General features: G+C 37.6%; 1 protein-coding gene across 6 annotated transcripts in view; it reads left to right on the top strand.

Moving 5' to 3' along the window:
* The window catches only part of LOC126366593 (uncharacterized), a 129730-nt gene extending 103190 nt beyond the window's left edge, over nt 1–26540 (top strand). For 4 of the 6 annotated variants that reach the window (XM_050009755.1, XM_050009757.1, XM_050009756.1 and 1 more), the window contains exons 3-13: nt 8431–8569; nt 9487–9551; nt 12315–12453; nt 14315–14427; nt 19651–19785; nt 20480–20611; nt 20943–21162; nt 21641–21786; nt 22230–22577; nt 25531–25737; nt 26291–26540. In XM_050009755.1, the coding sequence (XP_049865712.1) occupies nt 8431–8569; nt 9487–9551; nt 12315–12453; nt 14315–14427; nt 19651–19785; nt 20480–20611; nt 20943–21162; nt 21641–21786; nt 22230–22577; nt 25531–25737; nt 26291–26391 (1745 nt within the window). In that variant the 3' untranslated portion in view covers nt 26392–26540. The remainder of the gene's footprint in view (nt 1–8430; nt 8570–9486; nt 9552–12314; nt 12454–14314; nt 14428–19650; nt 19786–20479; nt 20612–20942; nt 21163–21640; nt 21787–22229; nt 22578–25530; nt 25738–26290) is intronic. The other 2 variants (XM_050009758.1, XM_050009759.1) reach the window with 2 other exon arrangements.
* Nucleotides 26541–26989: the final 449 nt, after the last annotated feature.

Below are 26989 nucleotides of genomic sequence, written 5' to 3'. Positions count from 1 at the left end.
TACCTAGTAGCGGGGAATTTTATTTTTTGGAGTTCTTTTTCGCCTGAAGCAAAATTAATGGATCTTTAGAAAGGTCGGTAGGTGTCATAAGTAATCTTAAAAGCATCATCTTTTGTCTTGATGGCAGGTGGAACATGAAAAGGGAGTTAACGATATCTACGAGGTATATGACGTGGAGTATTATTACTCCTACAGCTGAAATTATTTTTACAGTAACCGCCTTAACCCTTTCACGGACGGAGACCATGGGCCATTGATGGTTCATAATAGGTAAAATGACAGCTTGGGATCGGAACGTCATTAGACGTTCTGACCTTGAAAGTGTTAACAGTAAAAAATAAACAAGCGGTGAGCGTACGTTATTAAGAATTTGACAGCCGAGCAAAGTTCAATCGAATCGTTTGATAATTAGATTCAACTTTACTTGGTTGACAAATAATTATCGCGCTCACTAATTTTGAATTTGAATTTGGAATTTGACATAGAACGCGTTCAGCTGCTGTCCCTTCCTATATGATGAATAATTCACTGACAGTTGGCTCGACCATCATAGACGGCGATACGGCTCACCACCTATCAAACACCTAACAGAAGTAAGGTGAAGCGTGGGTACTTAGTTCATCGCTTCATCTTGCGGTGGATCTACCTCTCACTACCCCAATTGAGATATAGTCGTGAGCTTATATATGTGTGTGTATGTGAATAATTGAGCAGTTTTCTAGGTAATACTCTAGCCATAGAGGCAGCCAATCAGCTCGCGACACCAAACACTTCAGGACCCCGATACCGACCCCGCCGGCGTGGTCGACGATTTCCCTCATTCAGCGCTTATAGCTATCGACCCACTAGGGTCGATTAATTCGTTCAAATATTTTTCCTCTCAGACGACGTCCTGAGCCGAGGTTCGCGCCCAACTGGGCACCCTCAGGCCTGTTGTCTTAAACATTGTACCGGGTGAGAGCCTTCAGCGCTCCCGTTTTGTCCGGCCAAGTAGTTAATGCCATCTGCGGCAAATCTACAATAAGTCACGTCAAAAAAAAAACTAGGTAAAAATAAATTATGTAATTTTGATTACTAAATAAAGAAGACGTAAAACTGACATAAAACGTTCCTCTTTCTATTTTTTTAACTTATTGATGAATTTGAATAAAGAAACATGTAATAATAAGTGCGACGTTTTATCACGTTTTTCTATGACGTCATAGGTTGCTTTTCCATCGTAATTTCGTGTTTTGACGTTTAGTAAAAAGTAATTGATTTGACTAGTTGGAAACTACCCTTTTGACGGGAGTATATAAATATACAGGGTGTAAGTGACATCGTAACGAATACTGAGGGGGATGATTCAGACCATGATTCTGAGTTGATATCAAGTGGAATTTTCCGTCGCAAAATTCATGATTTTTTTTTTAGTTTTTTAAAATTATTTTCAATTCTATACTTTTGCGATGAAAAATTCCACTTGATATCAACTCAGAATCATGGTCTGAATCATCCCCCTCAGTATTCGTTACGATGTCACTTACACCCCGCACAAGTACATACTGTATCCATACAAGTAGGTATGGGTGTTAGTGACACCGTAACGAATACTGAGGGGGATGATTCAGACCATGATTCTGAGTTGATATCAAGTGGAATTTTCAGTCGGAAAATTCATGAAAATTTTTGTTTTTCTTTTTATTATTTTCTGTTCCATACTTTTGCGACGGAAAATTCCACTTCATATCATCTCAGAATCATGGTCTCAATCATCCCTCAAAGTTTTCGTTACGACGTCACTAACACTCTGTATTATGTACCATGGCTATAAAGCGCTTCTAAATCAACAGGCTAAGTTTTAAATCAACTAACTGAAGCCATTCCCTCACCTCTCATTGAACCAGAAGCCAGCTAATGCCCACTGTAGTAACGAGACCATTGTGTGGTTATTACCACAATAATGATTGTAATAATATATATTACAATACAATGGACGGCAATGCGCCCGGCGACTACAACGAGACTTGAATAAAATGGGTCGGATCACTTCTCTGTATTGTGTTTAGATATTTGACTGTGTCACACGAGGGCAGCTCTTATCATAAAGTATTTAGAACAACGATTGTGTATACCTATAATTTATTTTATTTTTTTAACTCAATTTCTTTCAATTTATTTATAAATATAAACCTATTTATTTTATAACTCATTTTCTTTCAATTAATTTATAAATATAAACCTTTTTATTTTATTTTTTAACTCAGTTTCTTTCAATTTTGGTTTAGATTTACACAAATGAGGTTTTGTTAAGAAAATCCTATCCGAATGTAAAGGGCGCTTACTGTAAGGCGTCGATTTATAGCTTCTCTCTTGTTGTCCTTACTGTTGAGGATAGTAATTGTACGTTAACTTCCTCCAAGCAGCAGAACCATCTGCTTCTGTTGTTGCGGCGAATACATCCCGCTTAGGGCCGGTACTGAAAAGTATCAGCACCCGAAGGACTTAATATACGATCCCGATGACCCGATTACTCTAGCCGTAGAAGCTACCAATCAACTCGCGACAAGAAACAGTTACGAACCCCGTTACCGACCCCGCCGGCGTTGTCGACGATTTCCCTCACTCAGCGCTTATCGCTATGGACCCACTACAGTCCATTAAATCTGAGCTGAGGTTCGCGACCACCTGGGCACCCTCACGCCTGTTGTCTTCAATTTTGTACCGGTTGAGAGCCCTCAGCGCTCCCCATTTGTCCGGCCACATAGTTAATGCCATTTGCGGCAAATCTGCAATAAGTCACGACAAAAAATAGGTCTGCATCTGTGCCATCATTATGTACAGCTCCTCGTATAGGGCCCCCTAGTACCTGACCTGGTCCACCCATCTAATCGGTGCTCTTTCCTCCAGCACGCTTACCCTCAATCTGGCCCAGAATAATGTTTCTCCAGACAGCGCCAAGTGCCCAAAAAACATTGATAAGGTAGGGCTTAGAGGTAAACTGTAGCATAAGGCGGAGGTCATGAAATAAGATCCCCAAAAAAAACTCAGGATTCTTTCCTGCCTGGTATGTAAGTAAATATAATCGTGGTAACAGTAACAGCTTTTTATTACGTCACGCGATGCACATAATAATAATAAATATTTTCAACTCACGACCAGTTATAATTAGCCGGTAATTAAAACGGGTCTTTGCATTTTTGAAACACAGAACAGTCCCATAATTCTCTTTAATACGTCAACGGTATAGTGAATGTGTGTCCACTTCCTTACATTAATTAACATAGGCATGCACAATACAGAATTATCTATAGAACTATGGGGTGTTACAAAGTATAATATATTTAATGAAACATATCATTATTATTTGAAATATTTTATGTGTGGAATGATGAATGATAAAGCTATGGAATTCTGAAATAAACAATTTTTATTTTATTTTTATTTATAAAAAAATCAAAATAAAATTTCTTACTTAAATCGAAATACTTAAAAAAAGTCTTCTATAATAAATATCCTTTAAAAGACAGTAAACAATAATTGTTTAGTTTTTAAACTACGCCTTTAAGAGTAAATATTATAATAAATAAATATTAATTTCGCTAACTTATTTTAATTTTGCTCTTACGTGGTTATGCTCAAAAAATATATCCTCCTTATTTATAAATTACAGGTTTTCACACATCATCATCTACCTAGCATTATCCCGTTTTTCACAGGGTCCGCTTGCCTAACCGTCAGAGTCCCTTAACAAGTTTTCATAAATAGAAAATAAAAAGAGTGATTATTCTTAATACTTTTATCGTTACTTTTTAGTTAAAATCAGATAAACGACACTAAGTACTCGATTATAGCAACACCTTTAAGGGATATTTCATATTTTTGTGTCACCCTATGTAAGGGTAATGTCACGCCGACATAATCGTTGAATTATGCTAATAAATCACAGCTGAATGCCTCTTAACCGAAATTAAGTAATTAACATTATCCAGCTAAGTTTAATACACTACCGGTTGTTTAAACTCGCTATCAATTGGACGCTTTTCTAGTTGGTAGGGTTAGAGTTAAGCGTTTTCCACGCCGACTGTATACTGACGAAACGTCGTGAAACAAACTTCAGTACTATTTTATTGAACGTACCTACATCTACGATACACGACTGTTTTCATTTCATTGAATTACTTATGCGTTATTTATAATTTTCTGAATGTGCTTAATTAAGTACAGACGTTTTGATTTTGCTTTTAGTTACAAGACACAACCCAATAAATTATTTACAATTTCCTCTATCTACCTGCCGAGAGTTTATGATCTTAAAAATATACGCCTACTCAATAATGGCGAATGAAATTCTTATACATATTTAGTAAGTTCTTTGTTTGATTCCAAGAGGAATAAACATTGACATAAATGTATTCAAGACAAGTTAAACATTTATTCGCTAATTAGTAAGTGACGTTGAGTCTTGTTGACAATTGTAAAAGGTACAAATTCATTTCGCCAAAATTGCAGTTTGAGTACGTCCGTTAGCAAAATCAGCGACCGCACCGTTCGCTCTCTCTCGTCATTTAAGAGCTGCGCTCTTTTCGGTGGAGTAATCGCCATTCCTCTCTTCTCTCCGCCAAATCTTTCACCTCTTAATACAACACTATCCGCACCTTCTCCTTTATTTGTTTCATAAATGTTCTCATCGGTCTATTCCTTCCTCTCTTTCCTTTAATTTATCCTTCTGTGTTCTTTATAAATGAATCATATTGTATCAGATGGCTAATCATACCGTTCGTTTATGTGTAAATAATACATACTCTCTTAATCTTTATTTAATCTCTTTTGATTTTTTGATTTTGATTTTTTTGATTTTGAATCGGTTACGTTCGGTCTGTCTGAAACAAGCATTTGGTGAAATTCGTTTGCGTTTCTAAGTTCCATTAAATTAGTGTTATCCGGTGCAACGATCTAATGAGGTATTTGATGTGATGTTATTTCTGAGGCGGGGTAGTTATTTAATTTTTTAAGTAGCCTTAAATCAGGTTGAAAAGTGAAGTAGGTTTCTATGGTTCTTTCTACGATAGCATAATATAAAGAATAATACTGCGTATAGAATGGTAACTCTCCTTTTTTTTTGACGTGACTTATTGTAGATTTGCCGCAGATGTCATTAAGCTGCGCTGAAGGCTCTCATCCGGTAGTAACTTTCCGCCCCGCACTAATTCATATCGGGCGCCGAGCTTTTACATTCCTAATACATTTGGTATTAGCCTTAAAACACCTCCACCAACCCGTAGTACAGCATCGTGGTGAAGTATGCTTCATACCGGTTGATTGAAGGGAGGCATGTGCCCAACAGTGGGACGTATATAGGCTGTTTATGTTATATTATGGTCCTCGTTTTGTAAAGAAGCAGTAAAAGCACCTGCCTTCAAATCCTCTCTTATCCCATTGATAATAAGAAAAAACGAAGACCTCTAATACATAAACAGAGTGTAAATACAATAAATATTCTAAGGACGAATATATAAAAATGTAAATGAGTACGATGTCATCGAAGGAAACAATGCAAAGGCGAATAAATTATCCTTGGGATTCGTTATAAAATTAACCACCGGATGTCATGGTTGTTTTGATATTCATTTTGCCAACTTGAATATTAAGAAAGCAATTATTATAAACTCAAACATAAACAGCCTAAGTATATACGTAGCACTAGGGATAAGCCTAGCTTCAGTCCACCGAAGGAAGTATTTATAAAAATAATAAAAACTCAAATCAATAAATACAATATTATTTATTGATTTGAGTTTGAGTATATTTATAATAAGCTAGTGTTGTTTTTATTGTTTTCTTTTTACTTATTGATTAAATTTATGGGTAAATTATGTTATGTATATTTTGTAATATATTTTGTTAACAAGTTAATGACATAAATTGAAAAAATTAAAGAGAAAAAATAAATCAAATAGTACAAGATCTCGACTTTATTCCTAACGACCTTGTTCCCCAAAAATAAAATACGCTGAATAACAGACGCTGCCCAGATTTAACGTGATAATTACTTATTTTCTTATAATTCAAAAATATAATGTAATGTCAGAAGCATAATTATTAAATAAAAATAATTGTGGCTTGATTTTTGGATCAGATTATGTATAGAATTATATTGCTACCTACATTGCTTCTCTTTATTTTGACCAGAATAATAATGGATGGAAGATGTATCGTGCCTGGATGTAATAAAGAGTCATCATTTATACCCAAAATTAAAGATAAAAGATGCATATCTCTCATCATCATCAATTTAAGAGCCACGCTGTTGTCGGTGTAGCATTTTCCATTCCAGGCTATCAAAGGCCAATTCCTTGACTTCCCTATAAGACACGACGTTAATCTTTTCTTTAATATGTTCCATGTAAGCTCTTCTTGGTCTTCCCCTTCCTCTCTTACCTTCTAGCTTTTCTTCTATGATGTTTTTAATAAATTCGTCGTGTCTTATTATCTCTGTTATCCATGAAATTAGAAAGTTAAAAAAACGCAAATTTTAACAACGCCATCTTATTTTTTTTTTTTTTTTTGGGCACGTAGCCTGGTAAATCCCATATTGGCTTAATGACTGGGTCTACATCTGTACACACCTACAAACTATGTAGGTAAGTAAGTACCCACGTTTCACCAAACGTTTATTAGACCAATTTTATCAAGAAAATTATTTTAGTTCAGTAACTGATATTATCAGATGTTGGTGAAAAATCCGCTAAATTGAAGTGGGTCAAAATTACATCTGATTGGACCCCACAAGGTCGTTCTTCTATCGTGGTGGGTTCTGAGGTGGAGTACCAACCCTATCAACCCTGGTGACAGGGTTACTATTGAGCGCCAGGCCCCTGACATGGCTGTAACTACTTACTTACATCAGTAAGTAGTAACCGGAACTAACGACTTAACGTGCCTTTCGAAGCATGATCATCAAGAAGATCAAAAAGGTCGTTGACTTCGAGGCAGACCGCGACCACGATGGAGGGACGAGCTGGACTTCCTGAACACCTGGCAGAACGATACCCAAGACGAGTGTTGAACAGGGTTGGAAGAGGGTTGGCAAGAGAAGGGGGAGGCCTTTGCCCAGCAATGGTCCCGACATCAGTTATTTTTTCTGTGGTTATTAATATAAGGCTACAGAAAAAAAAAATATTCACATACCTTGGTGAGGCACCGACATAACGCTCTGTACGTCCAATTACCTACAATAAAGAAATAAAAAGCCAATTCACATTAAAAGCTTTTATTTTTAATGTTTAAATGACAGAATCCACTTACGTAAGTCAATTGAAAAAATCCATTCTGTGTAACGATGTAACGTCATGAATATTTTATTCCCATTACTTTGTATGAGTGAAAACACCGTAATGACTACTTTGAAACAAATGGAACTACAGATCGAATGAAGCATTGATTGTCCTCAATTTGAAATCAATATATCGTCTCCTTACTACTTAATAAAAAACATAGCATTTACGCGCCTTTTTGAAAAATAGGCTATAATAGTTTCCAACTAGTCAAATCAATTACTTTTTACTAAACGTCAAAACACAAAATTACTATGGAATTTGTTTGAAAAAGCACACTGTGACGTCGTAGAAAACGTGATAAAATGTCGGACTTAGTATTACGTTTTTCGTGTTTAAAATTCATAAGTTAAAAGAAAAAAGAAAATTTTTTTCGTTACTTTCAGATGTCTTTATTTAGAAATTAGAATTAGGTTAATTAGTCGGGATTTGGCCGATAATATAGTTGTATAGTTTAGTTGTATCTAACAAAGTTATAACAACGGAATCACTTGTTTCATTTTTACGATGACGATTACATCCTTTACATGGTATCAATGGGTTACTTCGGATCAGACAGTTTTCGGATAAGTATTTAAAAAAATACAAACGCTTAATTTCTACCTCCCAAAATATTTTATTATTTCGAGAAAGCTTTATATAACAGAAAAAGAAACGTATTTTTCTTAATTAATTTCAAATTTCGAGCGAAAACGGTTGGTCACGTGACATTTTGCCCAGTGACGTCATATTTCAATAAACAAAAACTTTCAAACAGTGTAACTTAAAACCTGACAGATAGTTCCTGTTTAATTTGTGAAACGTGACGTCTCACGAAGCTTAATCATGGCCGCCCGTATGTCGAGTCTTGTAACACACAGATAAAAATATCGCATTATTATTCTAAATAAAATTATTTACAAAACAATATATATACACCAACAATACATATATTTATTTAACAATATATATTTTTTTTATTTTTTTTTTTTTTTTATTTATTCGATATTCATCAGATTATCCTCAAATGATAAACTACCATATCCGACGTATTACATATTTTATTTTTACAACTGTCAAGTAACCAATTAAGTTGGTACTTAAATATTCTAATTGTAACTTTTCTTGTCCACAGGTTGTGCATTCCCGAGCCGGTGGCACGGAAGGTGGTTCCAATCGGGGGTCATACAACCAATCCTGATAGAAGGAGATCGCCTGTCCAATAAGGGCAAGTGCATCTCTTCTGAAGGCGATAAGTTTCTTATTGTTGACGAGTAAGTATCCATACTAATATAAATGGGAAAGTGCATGTCTGTCTGATTGTCTGTCCGTCTTTCACGGCAAAACGAAGCGACGACTTGATGTGTTTTTTTTTTAAGTGGAGATAGTTGAAGAAATGGAGAGTGACATAGGCTATTTGTTGGCTCTTTCTAACCATGATGATGATTATTCAATTCAAACGAGTTATACTTTATCGACTCGTCCGTTCAAAAAACTTTTAGCACAAAACCTAATACTTTCTATTGTCAAACAAGTTTGAATAACACAAAGAACTAGACCATATTCCCAATTGGGCAAGTTAGACATACATCCATTGCAAGTAGTGGAGTCAATAAAGCCAGAGCTTCCTAACTAACTTCGAAGCCAGGGACAGGTCTGATTTTAATTGTTTTTCTTTTTTATGGGTAGTTTTTTCTATCTATCTACTATCTACTCAGCCTGTGTCCACCCACTGCCGGGTATAGGCCTCTTCTCTTTCACGCCATCCTTTCCGATCCTGTGCAAGTCTCATCCATTGCTTTCCGTAGCAATGGATGTGATGCGTGGTAGATTTTTTATATCATTTAAAATCAGAAACATCTTTAATTATTTATTATGCGCTTTTAAATGATATAGAAAACTATCTCTACAAAAGAAAAACGTCAAAATCAGATCTATCCGTGGCAAATACTTGTAAGAAGTGAAACCCTTCATTGACTCCACTAAACATAAACTGAGTACCCATGCTTGTAAGATCGATGTGACGATAGGTGGTGTGCCGTATCGCCGTATATAATGGTCGAGCCAACTGTGTATGTGTTAAGTTTGAATAAACGAGTTTTTATACTTATGAGTCTAGACTAGTCTAATATCGATCCTAAATCTATTTCTGTCCGACACTGTTATGACTGTGTATGTGTTTTTGTTTCAGAAAAGGATGCTATAGATGCGTCGTAATGCATGAGAAACATAAAAACGTGCTACAGTATAAAGAGAGTAAGTATGAATAATAAACATCCCGACGACCCGATTACTGTCATAGAGGCGGCCAATCAGCTCGCGACACTAAACACTTCAGAACCCCGATACGGACCCCCCAGCGTGGTGACGATTTCCCTCAATCAGCGCTTATCGCTACCAACCCACTAGGGTCGATTAATTCTTTCAAATATTCTTCCTCTCAGACGACGCCCTGAGCCGAGGTGCGCGCCCAACTGGGCACCCTCAGGCCTGTTGTCTTAAATTTTGTACCGGGTGAGAACCCTCAGCGCTCCCCATTTATCCGGCCAAGCAGTTAATGCCATCTGCGGTAAAACTACCATAAGTGACGTCAAAGAAATACTTTTAATATTACATGGTGTTAATGACACCGAAACGAAAAGAAAATAGAAAGTCTACATGATTGTACTAAAACAATGGTAGGCGTTTTTCTTGTCGGAAATGATTAATTATGATTGTGGAAATCGATCGAACCAACGCGTGTTGTTCGATTTACATTGATGGTTTTTAATAATTTATCATTTTATTTTAAATTTAGTTTCTATAGAGCTTAAAGTACAATATGGCACTGAAAATCATTAAGAAAAACTTCCCCCAAAACTTTCGTTACTAACACTCTGTATATAGTTTCGTAATTGGTTTTAGATTTGAAGCTAATATAAATTAAGGGACTTGGAACTTGGGAGTTCATAATTTAACTTGTTTTTCATTAATTTGGCACACGGTACCTAGTCTTTTAATTTCACGAAGACCGAACTTTAAAAACTATAAATTACGATTTATTAAAACTTTAAAATACGATTCGACCATACGAGTATTTAAAGATCTTCTCTCGTGTGTGTGGGTCATCAAACCTGGTGTCAGGGTTACCATTGGGCGGCCAAAGGCCCCTGAAATGGCTGATGTAACGAGTAGGTGACACCGATTGCTTATAACTTATTATGTCTTATAACAGAGCCGTGGTAGCCCAGATGCAAAGTTGCTTGACCCTCACTGTGAAGTCGCGGGTTCGAATTCAGCACGAGCCTAAACCAATGATTTCCGAAATTATTTTCGAATTCATATTTGGTTTATAAATGACTATCACGTACTCAGCCAGCAGTGATGGAAACGTAGTATGTAGTCGTTACATGAGTCATGTCAAGGGCCTATGGCGACTCAGTAATAACCCTGACACCAGGGTTGATGGGGTTGATAATTCACCTCACAATCCACACGATAGAAGAAGAGTGATGGAAACATCGTGAGGAAACCCACATTACCGAGAAATGTTTTTCGAAGATTATAATATGACCTAGCCTATATTATGCCGGTTGTCCCTTCGCGGGTTGGGAGTTCAGATAGCCAGTTGCTTCTATAAAAACCGGACCTGTCAAATCTTCAGGTTATGTAAGCGGACCCCGTGGAAACGTAATAACGCTTGGGACACGATGATGATTAAGTGTCATAAAAGGGCCAGCATTCATATTTTATTACATTCAGATTTTGGACTCGATTGCTCAAACCTACCAATCACATATTATGTATATTATATAACTGATAGATATATCTTCAAAGTTGTTACAACTCATCAAAATTAAAATAATTGCCTAAAGTAAGTACCTGAATACAATTACCGACTTTGATAGGATTTTCTGAACTGTGAAATGAAATTGAAGAAACAGTAGACAGTTCTAAAATTGTATTCAATTTGATTGCTAATTGGTATAGTTTGGAAGTGCCTTTCGAAGAAAAGTCGTGACCGAAAATAGTACTTATGACACGATCAAGTATGATAAGGTGCAAAAGTCCATTTAGTCTTGCAAAGTAATGAACTAACTGGTTGCACGTCAGATCTCCTGGTTACATATATTTTCTGTAATAGACCAAAAACACCTACAAAAACATAAATTTTATAATTATGACAACTTATGAATATAGGCAAGAGAGAAACCACTGCCCTATTTTTTCCTAAAAAAGTAGCAATCATGCTACACCGACAAGAGCGTGGCTCTTAAATTAATGATGATGACAACTAATGGTTCATAATTTCAACACTGTTTACAAATAATTCATTGGGCTCAGTGACTGCACTTTTGCTCTTTGATTGTGCATTTTTTGGTAAAAATTAATCGTAACCAATAAAACAAATTCTTACGCCCATATTCTAAAGTCTTCCTCCACCCGACTCGGCATCAACTGAGGATTTCGGTATTTTAAGTTGTCATTTATATCCTCGACTTGAGGACTTTACTCACTGGAGTCGAACATACGAACATATCATACTGCCAACATAATGATATGAAAATAATGACGTCATGCCATACGAGTAAACTCGAGTTTAGGTTGAGGCAGTTCGAAGAGTTCGAAGAAGGCTTTGAAGTCGCATTAGCTAAGGATGGAATCGCGGAAGAGTCGAGTGAACATCCTAATCAGAATCCATTATATGTGAGACAGAATTGCGTCCCATCATGCTCATCATCCCTGGTGTCAAGGTTATTATTGACCCGCCAAAGGCTCCTGACATGACTCATGTAACGACTACATACTTACATCAGGAAGCAGTAACCGGGACCAACGGCTGAACGTGCCTTCCGAAGGATCGTCTTACTTTTCGGACAATCAGGTGATCAGCCTCTAGTGTCCTAACCAAACTTTGCCACCGGGATTCAAACCCGGGGCCTCCGGATCGTGAGCCCAATGCTCAACCACAGCTCCACGGAGGCCGTTCTCTTTCCTGACGCTGTAAGAGTTATGTTTAATACCAGGTCATACTTCCAGCATTCTGCCACCGTCGGGACGCCTTGCCACACCTCTGCTCGCTCATCACCGGTGATGCTCTTCTCTACTCCATGTTCAGAGAAAATGCAGATCCAGTCAACTGCCCGCTCACAGGACCCTTCTCTTTTACTTATAACAGGTAATATTTCAACACTTTCAGGAAGACAAATCACGTGTCTTTTTACATTCATTGACACTTAGAATTGGGACATCACCTGGGGGGTTAAAATGGCCACATCGAAGCAATTCAAAGTAATATTGCAATTTGACATTTGCGCATGTAAAAGTAAGTGCGCAATGCAAACATAATGTCAAGTAGCAATATTGCTTTTTTCGATGAATTGCTTCGATGTGGCCATTTTAGCCCCCCTGTAGACATTAATCTAATGTTTTAAATATTAATGTTTGATCCAATTACAGATGTGCACAACTTTTGTTATTAAAAATGCATTATTAAAGTTCTGTCCTTAAAAGTGTACACATTATTATGATGGTAAATCAGGTTAGCTTCTTTACAAATTTTGTGTACCGAATAAAAGTTTCAAAATCAGTTTGAAGGGCTCTCTTTATATCTGATTCACTATTCTATGGGACCGTGTGTGTTGTAATAATTTATATTTTTTACAGTTTTGTGCAAGTAGCGTCTGGGTATTTCGCGAAATCAGTTCACTATTCAAAATCAAGCACGACGTATTTTTGCCTTACGACATGCTATAAAAATATCAAACTACTTATACTTAATTATTTATTTATTTTCTTCAGTTTTTAAGGCTTTGAAATTAACAAACTTTTTAGTTTTTACTTACTTTACTTTTTCAGTATTTTAGCAATTAAAATCTACTAGAACAAAACCCAGTTCAAGAACTGTCCTTCAAACGTTTTTCTGCTTCCTTTGACTCAGACTCAGAACTAATATTTAATTACAAAGTGATTAAGCCTATGATTAAGAGCTCCAGATGTCTCGACCGGTCACAATCACCCATCCGTGAAAACATCTGCGCTCAACTCTACAATCTACATCCATTTAATACCAACTGTTAATGCCAGCAAAAAACTAATTAGAAGACCACTGGCTTTTATTTTTTTTATTCTAGGCCGTCGGGCGTCTTAATGGTCGTGTAATATTATTTGTAATTCTATCATTGTCTGCGTCTTTCGCATTTCTTTGCTTAATTCCGTGCGTTGATTCTTTGTCTATTGTTACTATTTATTACAAGAGAATTTCTAAACAGTATTATGCTCTGCAAAGATGTTTTCTTTTAAATTAAGAATTTCTAATCCGTATGCTCTTTAAAGTTTTTTTTAAATTCAAGCTTCAAAGCATTTTTTATCTCTTTCTAAATTAGATCAACACATAAAACCCTTTACGTGATAAATAACCTTATTATTAAAATACCTAGTATAATTAAAAAGAAGATTTCTTTTCCTGACGTTTTTAAGATCGGACTGTTTAAGCCCTTTATTTTAATTGGAACTAACTTTAGAATCCTAATTTAATATTTGGTCGTAGGATCTCATAAAATATTTTGTATTTCCGTTGTAGCCCACTTTTGAAAGTTTTGTTTTATCATCGTTGAACCCTAAAACCTATTCCTATTGGATCTCAAATGCTATAACAATAAAATTGTTTATAATTAAATGAAGGGGTAAGGTTATGTTGGCAAACCACTTATTGTTGGCCTCTTCGTCATGAGTATTAAAAAGAGATAGAAATATATTTCTCGCTATAGCGTATTCGTAGTGACGCTCTTTATTCTCTCAAGTCTTCATAACTTTTGGCTATTTTTATTATATCAATTAGTAACCTTTTCTTCTATCGTGTGGGTTGTGAGGTGGATTATCAACCCCATCAACCGTTGGTTACTATTGAGCCGTCAGTGACATGGCTCATGTAACGACTACATACTTATATCAGTAAGTAGCAACCGGGACCAACAGCTTAACGTGCCTTCCGAAGCAAGAGAAAGTGTAGCAGAAGTAACCTTTTGTTATTTTTTCAGAGGCCACGGCGACTGCAAGAGTCCAGTGTCGTCGATAGAAACCTGCACGGAAGACTCGAGGCTGCTTCTCAACTACCAAGCATGCCCTGATGTCCACGGCTCTGAGAGTGCAGGTATGTTTATATAGAAATTTGAAAGAAAGAAATATTTAACGGCTTATGCGCAACCCTTCTGCGTGAAAGCGCTCACGCACTTTGCGTCGTCATAACTTGGATTTGGACGTCGGTTGCTCGTCTAGTTTGGTGCAGGAAACAATACAAACAAATTGTAAGCTGCCAATAAAATTATTAAAAAAACGAAATAAGGTAAAATTTACATGATTTCAATTACTGCAGGGGTCACCAAAGTTTTTGTCCGGACCCGGATAAATCTAAAAATAAGTACTTACATAAAAAACATCTACAGACTTCAGATAGATTGTTCACAATAAAAAATGACATTTTTAGTATTAGTAAGGCAATAAATTTGAAAGTCGTGGGCACATTTTTTCTTGCCATCGTGTCTATGTACATAAATTCCAATCTGTTTATCGAAGACATTGCACGTGAGAAGTCCTAGTATTAGCTTAGAAATAAACTATCTGGGCGCCATCCCACTCGCGTCAGACAGAGTACTGCGGGGCGGAAGGCAAGGGGGAAACCATTGCCTTATTTTTCCCTAAAAAGTAGCATGGAGAATTCTACACCGACAAGAGCGTGGCTCTTTAATTAGTGATGATACTTATACTTAATGTAAGTACATTATACAACCACCAACAAGATCGTGGCTCTTAAATTAGTGATGTGACAATACAAAAACCCTTTATATAAAAACAATTACAAAAGTGACAAGAGAACCACAATTGACGGCCTTATTGCTAAATACCAATTTCACATTCATTACCGTCATCATTTCTTTGTCATACATTTTGGTTATTAACTTATTAGTCATCATCGAACTATCAATCGGAACAGCTATATATTTTTTAAACAGACCCGCAAATTTGTGATCCGTGATTCAAAGAATATGTTAGAGACCTATGGACATCTTTGCCTGATCAGGGACCTAGCCAAAACAGTGACGTCGCTGTTAAAAATATATGTGATTTACATTTCACTTAGATATGTACACTTTTGCACTGTGATTGTTGCTTTCGAAATCGTTTGCAACTTGGCTAACCCTATCCTTTAATCTCACCTGAACGGCCTCGGTGGTCCAGTGTTTTCAGCGTTGAGCTCACGATCCCGAGGTCTCGGGTTCAAATCCCGACGTAAGTTATTAGTCGTTACATGAGTCACGTAAAACGACTTCCGTGGTCCAGTGGTTGAGCGTTAGGCTCACGATCCGGAGGCCCCGGGTTCGAATCCCGGTGGGGAAATATCACAAAAATTACTTTGTGATCCGTAGTATGGTTAGGACATTACAGGCTGATCACTTGATTGTCCGAAAGTAAGATACTACTTACTGATGTAAGTAAGTAGTCGTTACAAGAGTCATGGTAGGGGCCTTTGGCGTCTGAATAGTAATACTGACATCAGGGTTGATGGGGTTGGTAATCAACCTCACAACCCACACGATAGAAGAGAAGGCCACCTGGAACACAAAGTACTTAAGAGATTTGTGTATCGACCCGCCTCAGGATTAAGGGCGTGAGTTTGTCTGGATAAACCAATGTTTATTTATTCTCTGAAGCCAAAATACTTGCTATTTGTTTTGCTCCAGTCGGACTTAATGCATGTTCTCCCATCCGTTGAGGTAGAAATGATTCGGGCAATGTTCCAGCGGTAGATGTCACTCACGGTTTAGATTCAGTCTGACCAAAATAACTGGTGTATTGTAAGACGGAAACTGGGTGAAATATGGCAAGTGTAGACGAACCCTGTTCTTAGATAAATTAGCTTCAGAGTATCGTAGCGTAGTGCACACAGAGATAATCACCGGTTGGTGTTAGATTAAAATGTTTTAAGGGGCTACGTGGTGGCTTCAGTGTAGGTCCAGGACTGCACAGTACCGAGATATGGAAAGAACATTACAAACAATAATAAAAACAAACATTAAACATAATGAAATGCAAACAGACAGGTTATTAACCTCAAACTATCCATTAATCAGATACTCAAGAACACACACAAATATATTTCACGCATACTCCCAGAACGTGCCAAGAGAAGGCTTTACAGCCATTCTTTTTAAGATTCCTCCAATAAAGTTTTCCCTCTTGAAATAACCGCTACAAAGCGAATAGTTAACTCCTCTGTATTTCTATTTCCTTTCCCACTTTCATCGTTTCTTATTACAAGAACAGTCGGCGCGAAAATATCTTTTCATACGTAGCGCATTCAGCATTTCATTTTCTCCAAGTAATTTGCATAGAGCGGGACCTTAGGATACTTGTGCGGCTGTTAGCGAGAAGCGAATTTGTTTGCATATAATTCTTTGTCATCGTGAGAGTTGTGAGGGTTAATTCATCGACCCTGGCGTCAGGGTTATTATTGAGCCGCCAAGGGCCCCTGACACGACTCAAATATAACAACTACAGTCGAGGTAGTGCATCGAGTGGCAAAAAAAAGTTGACAAAAATTTACATGATCGGTAAAATACTATAATACAACTATCAATTCAAGAGCCACGCTCTTGACGGTGTAGCATTCTCCAGTCTTGTCTATCAAGGGAAAATTCTTTGACTTGCTCATAAGACACGACGTTCGCCTTCTCTATAATTTGTTCCATATAAGCTGTTCTCTGTTTACATTATAAGTAATCATCACTTTTTTTTGTGGTCACGCATCCTATGACCGGCCTTTGCGAAAGTTGCTTAACTTCAACAATCGCAGACCGAGTGCGTTTACCGCTGCGCCACCAAGCTCCTCAAGTAAACTGAAAGTTATAAATAATACTTATAAGTAAACTATAAACTGTGTTATAATACACGTTGAGATTTTTACAATGTTCTTCATTGATGAAACATCTAGTAGTTGGTATTGGCAGAGTTCAATATGATTATAACACATTACGTCACACTGATGCTCTGAGCAAATGCCTTCCGTAAATCAACTGGGAAAGGTATGGAGCGTGCTCCACGATGTTGCTCCTTAGACGGGTTGGTGGAGGAATTAAAAGATACTTAGTCATAAGACCAACCAAACAGTACTTATCTAAAATAAAAAAACTGTACAGTAAAAATATTTTAAGGTTAATGTTAAACGCGCCGAAGTCATCACATTTTGCGGCAAAGTGCGGATAGGTTAGGTATAGGATAGGCGCGTGCGGCTCCAGCGGCGCGTCTAGATGCGCGATCACGTTAAGTCGCCAATTCGCCATCGCTCTTGACTCAAGTTACCCGCTTATCGCTACTCGCTACTAAACGCACCACACCCAACGCTGGCGGCTCTATATAAACTTTTATTTGTGCGGTCGTCTGTCCCGATTGTCTCCTGTACACTCAAAGACGAAAGTCTTCCATGTTTCTTTGTAATGGACGAAAATAGAAATTGTAAAAGTCTTGGGTTAGAAAATGGGGTACCCTTATTAATCTTCAAATAAAATGTAAAGAAATATTTTACATAAAGAATTACCAAAAATATTTTCTGTTGTTAATTTATTTATGTTTTACAAACAAATATTTATTTGACTTCCTGTAATCCTCGAGAGGATCTCTAGAATGTCAAAGCAATATTATTATTTTAATATGGACATTCTTTCCAAAGTTATAACAGGCAAATATTGGAATTAATAAATGCCTTTGTATACCCAATAAAAGCAGAATAAAACTAATCAATATTAGAAATGGTTTTTATGTGGAATACTCCACATATAGACGAATTATCGGCAAATAAATGTTAACATTTGCATATCCTTCTGGGGTGGGCAGTAACATTTGCAACCAGTAGACAACTTGCAACCGCTTTTGATGCCTACGATATTCTAAGAGCGATACATCTTCCAAACACACATCGATAAAAATGGTGCAGACGAAATTCAGAAAAATCAACTTTATTGACTCTGGATCACGAGTCGTAAGGTTTTACAATATGCCCAGGAAGATATATCAGTCCTCCTTATCGTGTCCGATAACGGCGACCTTAGTCTCATGAGACGAGAGGGAGAGGATGAAGACTTACATAAGTCACTGTTGTGATTGTGGTATGTAGTCGTTACATGAGTCTCTCTAACACCAGGGCAAAATCACAAATTACATATTATTATTTTTTACAAAATGTATGAAAAATCGAGATTTTTAAAATCCAATTGAAGCCAAACTAATGGTTATACACGTTTAAAAAATGTTCAGAGCAATTTACTGTTAAGGTTCGACACATTTTTTTTCTCTAGCCGGCACATTCAGGGCTGGCCAAAGTATGGAAAGCCGATGATCTGCTTTGAAGCAATGGATGAGATTTGCATATGACCGGAAAGGATGGCGTGAAAGAGAGGAGACCTATACCCAGCAGTGGATGGACACAGGCTGAGTAATATTGATTGTAAGGGTATAGTGCCGTACTATGCCGGCAGATAAGCTATTCTGGGAGTCAAATCTCGGAATTCACAGCTGGAAGTTAGGGTTACAATTGTGACAGCTTCCGCGTCCTATATTTGTGGCTCGATTGTCAAAGTGCTATTTGTGGCCGCTTTCGGGAAACTTGTCTTCTAAACTTGTCTTCAACTAATTGAAAGATGAACGTATTAAATTCACTTAAGGGTATTTTTGGATGACGTATGACACCTGGAGCTTGAGATTTGGGTAGTTTTAACGCTAACGGTGTCACCAAAAAAAAACGGTGAACGTGTGTTTAATTTGAAAGCCAAGAAAACTCATACTGAATTAATTATTTGATAATTGGATTCAATTTTGCTTTGCTGTCAAACAGTTAAACATATTCAGCGCTTGTTTTTTTTTTTTTAAGTTGGTAATATAGTTACTCTTTCAATCGTATTACATAACGAATGTCTCATCCGTCTAAAACTACTGCAGCTTCTCACAACCTGTATAGCCCCGGCTAGGGCGGAAAAGAAGCTGCAAGAAAAACCTCGGCACAGGGCCCTAGACGAAAAAAAGTGAGCTTATGTTATAATATGTTATCTATTTCCGAGGGTATTATTATTATATTATTTATAACAACATAAGCTCTCGACTGTGTGCCAATTGGAGTAGTCAGAGGTACATCCATCGCAAGATAAACTAAGTACTCAAATCTCATAGAGCTATAGTTTTTTTTTTTTTAGCAGACCGAAAATATTACATCGAATTTCATTTCTCTAAAAATAAACATAACAGCTTGACAAAACATCACACCCACATTTCTGTGTAAAAAAATCAAAGAAATACGTCGTCTAAAAATATTGTCTTTCATTTCCAGTGGAAGAACTAGAATGTCTGGCCACGTGGAAGGAAGGCAGCCTACGGTTCCTGGTGGGGAAGCTTCACCACAACCACGCCACCAGCAACGAAGATCGTTATCGATGCTTTGTCTACGAAAAGACAAACGGTATTGGTAAGATAGGCCTTAATTTTTTGGTTTGCCTGCTTCTGCTTGCTTGTTATTTTGCATTTGAATTGGCTTTGTATTTAGTCCAGTAGAAGTTTTTGATGAGGTCGGTCATCGACCTCTCAAGCACTAACGCGATGTAAATAGAAAAGAAGTAGTTATACTAGTTGGTTAAGATCTAGAAACTGCCGCTGATGAACCTTTAAATGTAGAAGAAACATTCCAGAGCTAAGTTTAATGATCATGAAGATACATTCCTCAGTCACTAGTTCACTACAGAAGAGAATTTTACTTTATCCAAAAATATATATTAATTAGAACAGTATTATGTACCTACTTAAACAACAGCAAACTCAACAAAACCCCTAAGGAAACATTACAGCACATACACTTTAAGTATCTGTTATCCTCACAATTTATTCAATCACCAAAGAAATCCCGAACGTTAAACAAGAAACTATTGCTGTTGCCAGATCAAGCGAGTAGAATTAAATCCAATAGTAACTTAAAGCCGGAGACACTTTGACGCGTTCTCGTAAGAATTTGTCTCATACGATACAAGTATAATCCCGACCTTCCAACTGTTGTCTACCAATGTTCGTGCATACGTACGAGAGTCAAATTTATACGAAAAGAAACCCAAAGTGCAATCGGCCTATAGTTGCTTCACGTTCCTCATCATGTGTACTATCCTTTGCAGCATCAAGCGCCGGGAAGGAAGGCCCGGCTTCCCCAGCAGGTGTGGAGTACAGAGTGGCACAATCTGGTGACGCTACTTGTAATGGACTCTTCAGTGCTACAGAAGGCTCCAGGACTATGGCGCTTAAACGAGGTAGGTTCTGGAATAATTATAGTTATTAACCTGCATCATTTTGACATCCCAAGGCAAATAAGCAGCTGAACGTGTCCTGTGTGTTTGTTTGCTCGTAATCCACTAGAGAAGCAATATGTTTATATTCTTATCTGTTGGGTATTACGCAAATGTTTAACATTCTATGAACCGCCCTTTGTCACTTATTACGCCAATACTCAAACACAATTTATCCTCAAACTATCTACGTTTCGGCGATACGGCTCACCACCTACCACGTTGGTCTAACAGAACGCCCCTGACTATCCAAATTGTGTTTGAAAATGTTTATGTTATGCAATCTACGTTTCAGTAACAGTCCGCTTCAGCTGCCAGTTCCCCTCGTGGATGACGTTCTCCCACACGTGGCATACCCTGGACTTCAGCAGCAACTACACCTTCTACCAGAGGAACGCGACGTTACGGATCACCAACCAAACCGGGGCTGATATCAAGGTCTACTGCGTCAATGTCAAAGCGAGCTCGCCGAGCGGAAATTCTGTGGCGCTTGTGGCACATTGGCAGCATCACTGGTAAGTAATTCCAATTTGAAGATATTTTTAGTTGTAGCATGTAGTAGGTAGAATCACTCAACTGAAAATGCTTGATGTGAATATATAGTACTAAGTTTTGGTATTTAAAACGTACGGCCAGAGGTTAGGGGTACAAAGCCTTAGCTAAGGTACAAATGATTATGACAATCGACAGTGACAGTGGTGAAATGTATGGGATTCAATGTCACCTTATGCCAATCCCATACATGTTTATCAGTCACTGACGGTTGTCAAATCGTTTGCAATTTGGCTAAGTCCCCAGGCTTACAAAGTCAAAATGTAGGATCATCAGAGCACACTTATAGCCATGATTCTATTTGAAGTTGATATTATCATAATAATCTACCAAAACTTCACAATGTGGTATCGCGGACAAGAGGAAGCATAGTCTATCTGTTACGGGCTCTTCATCACACAGAGAGCACAGATTTTACATGATATTCCGTATTAATTCCAGTGCATCCCGGTACGTGTGCGTGGTGCTGTACAGGCGAGACACGTACATCGCAGAGTTGCAGCGAGGGTCGCCTACGACTAGGCCTGATGAAGCGTGTTCCCCTCACCATTTCAACGCAGTCACCGCGCCTTATGTTACTTTAGTTGGTGAGTTGCTCGCTCAGGCGAGATCCTCTAATCCACCATTTACAGGTGATACAATATCGTTTCATGCGAAAAGCCAGGGCTCTGTGGTTCCTTCAGATTGGCCCAAGGGCTCAAACTAACTTCTTAACCTTACTTCGACTGTGCTCCGCAAAGTTCTTGGTAGTTGCTGTTTTCGTACATCCCGCTTAGAGACTACACCGAAAAATATCGGCGTCAGAAACACCTAATATGATTCTAACGACCTGATTACTCTAGCCACAGATGCAACCGTGACAACAAAACACTTCAGGACCCTGGTGGCGATTTAACTGGCGTAGTGAACGTTTTCCCTTCATTCCGCACTTATCTATATCGGCCCACTTCGGGCCGCTACTCTCAAACAGAATCCTTTCACTCTCACCAATCCTGTTTTCTAGATAATAATATCCCTCTTTTATTTCCAGCAAGCAATCCAGAATCGAAAGAATGTCCATATTCTGGGAAGTACACCATCCAAAATCGTCATAAAAGAAGTGTAAGATCGTCTCACGAAGAAGAAATTAACGATAGAGATTCTAGAAGTAAACGAGAAAAAGCAATGTTGGAACATAATCGTAGAGTTAACGGCACTAGGTTGTTCAATTTTAGCGTAAGGAATATGTCCGATGCTCCTATGTTGAGGAGTAGAAGACAACTGGATGCGAATGAAGTTGGTTGCGCAGTCAGCAACTACAACCGACTTGAAGTTGGCTGCAATTCCGTCAAGAATATGGAGTTCTATTCGACGTGTGAGAACAAGGAGTTAGTTACTGGTGAGTTAGAATTATGATTAATGTTGCACTTAAGTACTCATAATTATGCTTGCACACGTTTCTCCAAATTTTCTTCATGGCCGTAGTTCAGTGATTTATTAAGTCAAGTATATAAATTCTAATTATTTATATTGTGAACCTTTAATGTCCAAAACTTTTGGACTTACGAAAACTTACTTACGAAAGCATCTTCCGTAAGTAGTACTACCTACCTACCTAAGTAACGACAGGTAAATTAAGTAGGTATTGTAATTGGCAGCCCTCAGAGGTCACACACGCAGTTGCACGTGTACGATAATGTCAATGTGTAGTGTCTGTGTAAAGCGAGGTTGTTTGTATGAAGTCCCCTGACAAAGCATAAGGGCGTATCTCAGTTTTCCTAACTTTTCAGGAGAGCGAAAAAACTGTTTTTTTCTCCGAGTTCCTCGGGTTTTCAGTTCATAAAATCTAAAGTAATATAGATACAGCCATGATATTTATAAGGTGGATAAAGGTTGAAATAAGGCATAGATTTATAGTTCTTAGACTTCCGAAAAATGCATGGTTTCCTGAAAAAAAGGCCTGAAAGTCACTAACGCCCCTTTGTGGCGCCTCTCTTAATAGGTATGGAGAGTTGAATATGGGTGCAAGTAGAAAGTGTTACTAATTATCCTATATTTTAAATAAAACAAATTCATTACGAACGGCAAATTATTTATGTTTGATGCCGAAAAAACAATTTGTCATCATTTAAAAACACTTAAAAAATACAGAACGTAGGAACATAAGATATTAAAATGTGCGTGTGTGTGTGTACGCGTTTGTATGTATGTATGTGTTTGTATATAAAAGCGATTGCGTGTGTGTGTGTGTTTAAATGTAGGTACTTTCATGTGTAATATTTTATATCGTGTACAAAAAAAAACAAAAACAATAAAGATCTAAGATCTGTGCAATTAAGAAACAAAATATTCTTAAAACTAAAGAGATCAAAATTGTAGACAGACCTTAGGCTACAATACATTATCTTATGTTATAAGAAGATATGATATGTTATACTGTTACTTATACATAAATTCCAGGACTGACCATTGAACTTGGCACCCAATTAGATCTCACTTCTTTTGTCGTTGAAGTCAACAACCAAGGCATTTATCATTATATTGAACGTGGCTCTCATATCACATTTATGTTTTTGAAAAAAAAAAAATTGCCAGTTTTTTATATATTCTTTTGTATTCATCTAATTACCTATCTGCATACCAAATTTTAACTCTCTTGGTCATCTGGAACTGGGTTAGAGTTTTAATATATAGGCCAGTCAGTCAGTCAATAACCGTAAATAGTAAATAACCGTTTGAGATAAGCTTATAAAATTTAGAACACATATGTACCTCGCAAGTCTCAATATATGAGCCAAATTTGATACGTGCTTGTGTGTCTGTAGACCAAATAAATATTTTTATCTATCTATCTATCTATACGTTTATGTGAAAAAGTTTTTGATTTATGAGGATGTCAAAAGTGGCTCCAAATGGTTCGTGTAATATTATACACGATGTGGCTCGCCAGTTCTGTTTCTTGAACTTGGCTTGACACGCTACCGCGTGTCTAGATAGAGCATCGATGACACGAGCTGAATACTTTATTCATTCAATCTGTGACTTCACATGATTGCGGTACATATACGTATACATCGTTTCGGTAGCCTATGTTGTGCAATTTTTTGGATCCATGCGTTGTACATTGTAGATTGTCTTCTTTGAAATGCACTTTGCAGAGAAGAACGGAGCATCGAAAACATTAGCTCCTGTTCTGAACAACTTCTTTACAATGTCCTACTTCACATGATTGGTGGTTGTTACAATCTGGAGCAGATTATGTATGTTTTGGTGATTTATGACACGTCATATACTCAGGCATGTAGTCAGGATCATTTAGGTCACTGAGGTCTCCAAACAATTCAGGCGTAAAACTATTAGAGGGGCAGAAAGTTTCAGCATCTTCGTAATCACGATCTATAATCTTGGCTGAGCTGAATTCATATTTTCACGAATTTTTAACAGGTTTTGAATATTATCAGGAAAACTCTCGTTTTAATTTTTGTTTGTTCCAAGACTTGATTCGAATAAAATGTTTTTTTTTCTGTTGTGACATCTAAGACTGGTTGTATGGTATTGGAAAAACTTGGGTTGTCTGTACGAAGCATTGCTGTGTCTTTTTCTATAAATTCAAGCCTGCTTAAAATCACGTAAATCTTCATCGTCGAAATTAGTTAAGCTGGAAGTAATAAAACTGGCAATTGCCATCATACTGTCTGAGGTTTCTACTTCAGCTGTCGACAGTGCAATGGATGAAACAGAAAGATGGTTTAAATTGTCATAATCATTTTCATTATTGTCTTTATTAGAAGTCAAAGGATTACCTGAATTTTTACAACTTACCTGTGAGTTGAATATTCGATGGCACACAAAATTTTACTTGGAGGCACTTAAAAAATATATATTTTGTTAATAACACCGGAAGATATTTACTTCATGCGGGCGCAAGTAAACAAATAAACGATAATGAAGTCACTGAGTAAGGGCGTATCTCAAGTTGAAGAAGTACGACATAATGGCGTATTTCAATTACGTCCTTTTGCATTGCTCTTTTTTTTCGTGATTTGAGATACGCCCTTCCCTTAAATTCTTAAATACTGTGATTAAAGCTACACCCTTTTGCGACGTTGTAGATCTCGTTTAGACGATCAAAATGGTATAAATAACTCATTTTTGCAAAAAACTGAGATACGCCCTTATGCGGTGTCAGGGACGATTAGTGTCCGGGCGGTGAGTCGTTGGTCTAACAGAAAGTTCGGTGAGGTGTAGGTACTTAGTGTATCTTGAGTTTTATGTACTTCTGATTGCCCTAGTATGGATAAAGTTGTGAGTTGTTCTTATGTTGTGTAAAATTTCCTATTACTCCATTCCAGCATACACCTGCCACGGCGGCTGGTACGAGAGCGGCGCCTCGTTCGTGGTAACCACACCAGTCACCAGGGACAGTACTGCAGCACGGCGGTACTGCTTTGTGTCGCGTGAGGCCCGCAGCGGAGCGCTAGAGCTCACGCGGTCTGCCAGCAACTGCGAGCGGGCTGCTACTGAACCTGAACCGCTTGTGTTTGATGCCACTACTACTGGTGAGTTTGAACTGTTTCACGAGGTACGCTTCACCAGCTCTTTAGGGACCGGCATTGGTTACATCGGTTATTGACCTCACAACCTACAGAGGGAGGTATATCTTCCGGTTAGGTGCCCGAAAGCCACTCTTCTTCTATCGTGTGGGTTGTGAGGTGTATTACCAACCCCATCAACTCTGGTGTCAGGGTTATTATTGAGCCGCCAAAGGCCCCTGACATGGTAAATAGTAGCCGGGACCAACGGCATAAAGTGCCTTCCGAAGGATCACCTTACTTTCGGACAATCAGGTGATCAGCCTGTAATGTCCTAATCAAACTAGGATTCACAATGTGATTTTAGTGATATGTTCCCACCGGAATTTGAACCCGGGACCTCCGGAGCACTGCCAATTAGACTTTCCAACGCGAAGGGGAAACCAACCCATGGGACTTGTACATAGCGAAGAGTGGGCGTATATACTATGTACCTCTGCCTACTCCTTCAGGGAGACAGGCGTGATGCTATTTTATGTTATTATTTTAATTAGACAATAAACTCCATTCTTTTCTTCAGGTGAATGCCAAGATCAAGCGAGCAGCCAACCCTTGTTAAGGATACCGTCATCACCAATCGTCTACCTTGCTATCATCATCCACTACATCATACCGAGATGATTCTCAGTTCCCTAACTTAGTCATTTTAAACACCGAACCGTTGTAATTATAGAGTAAACAAAACAATTTTAGTTCTTAAGCAATTTAATAGCAGCTAATTTGAACTTATGAGCGTATTTATAAACGTTGATGCTAAAGGAATTATGGCAGCTCATTCATGTTGGAGGCCAAATGGTAATCATTTCTATTTCTATGATCACCAACGTATACATATATAAACTCTCGCCCGTAATCCCTAATGGGGTGGGCAGAGCCACAAGTAATTAAAGACTACTTACAGCCACTGTTGGTACGATGTCCTAAGGTTATCAATGAACCTTATGATGACAAAATCGCCCATAACTATTGACTACTTGACAGTTTTTGGATAAATATTTTAATAATTACAAACTCTTATTTTATACCTCTTAAAATATTTTATTTTCTTAAAAAAAGCTTTATAGTATAGAAAAGACGTGAGTATTCTTCTTCACTAATTTCAAATTTCGCGCGAAGACGGTTGGTCACGTGACATTTTGCCCAGTGACGTCACATTTCAATAAACAAAGAAACTGTCAAACTGTATAACTTAATGTTAATCTAAAATAGAAGCCAGTCT

This window comes from Pectinophora gossypiella, chromosome 5 (assembly GCF_024362695.1).
Source record: "Pectinophora gossypiella chromosome 5, ilPecGoss1.1, whole genome shotgun sequence".
In the NCBI taxonomy this organism is placed as follows: Eukaryota; Metazoa; Arthropoda; class Insecta; order Lepidoptera; family Gelechiidae; genus Pectinophora; species Pectinophora gossypiella.
The sequence above is the reverse complement of the archived record's forward strand: the minus strand, read 5'-3'. Positions and strand labels throughout refer to the sequence as shown.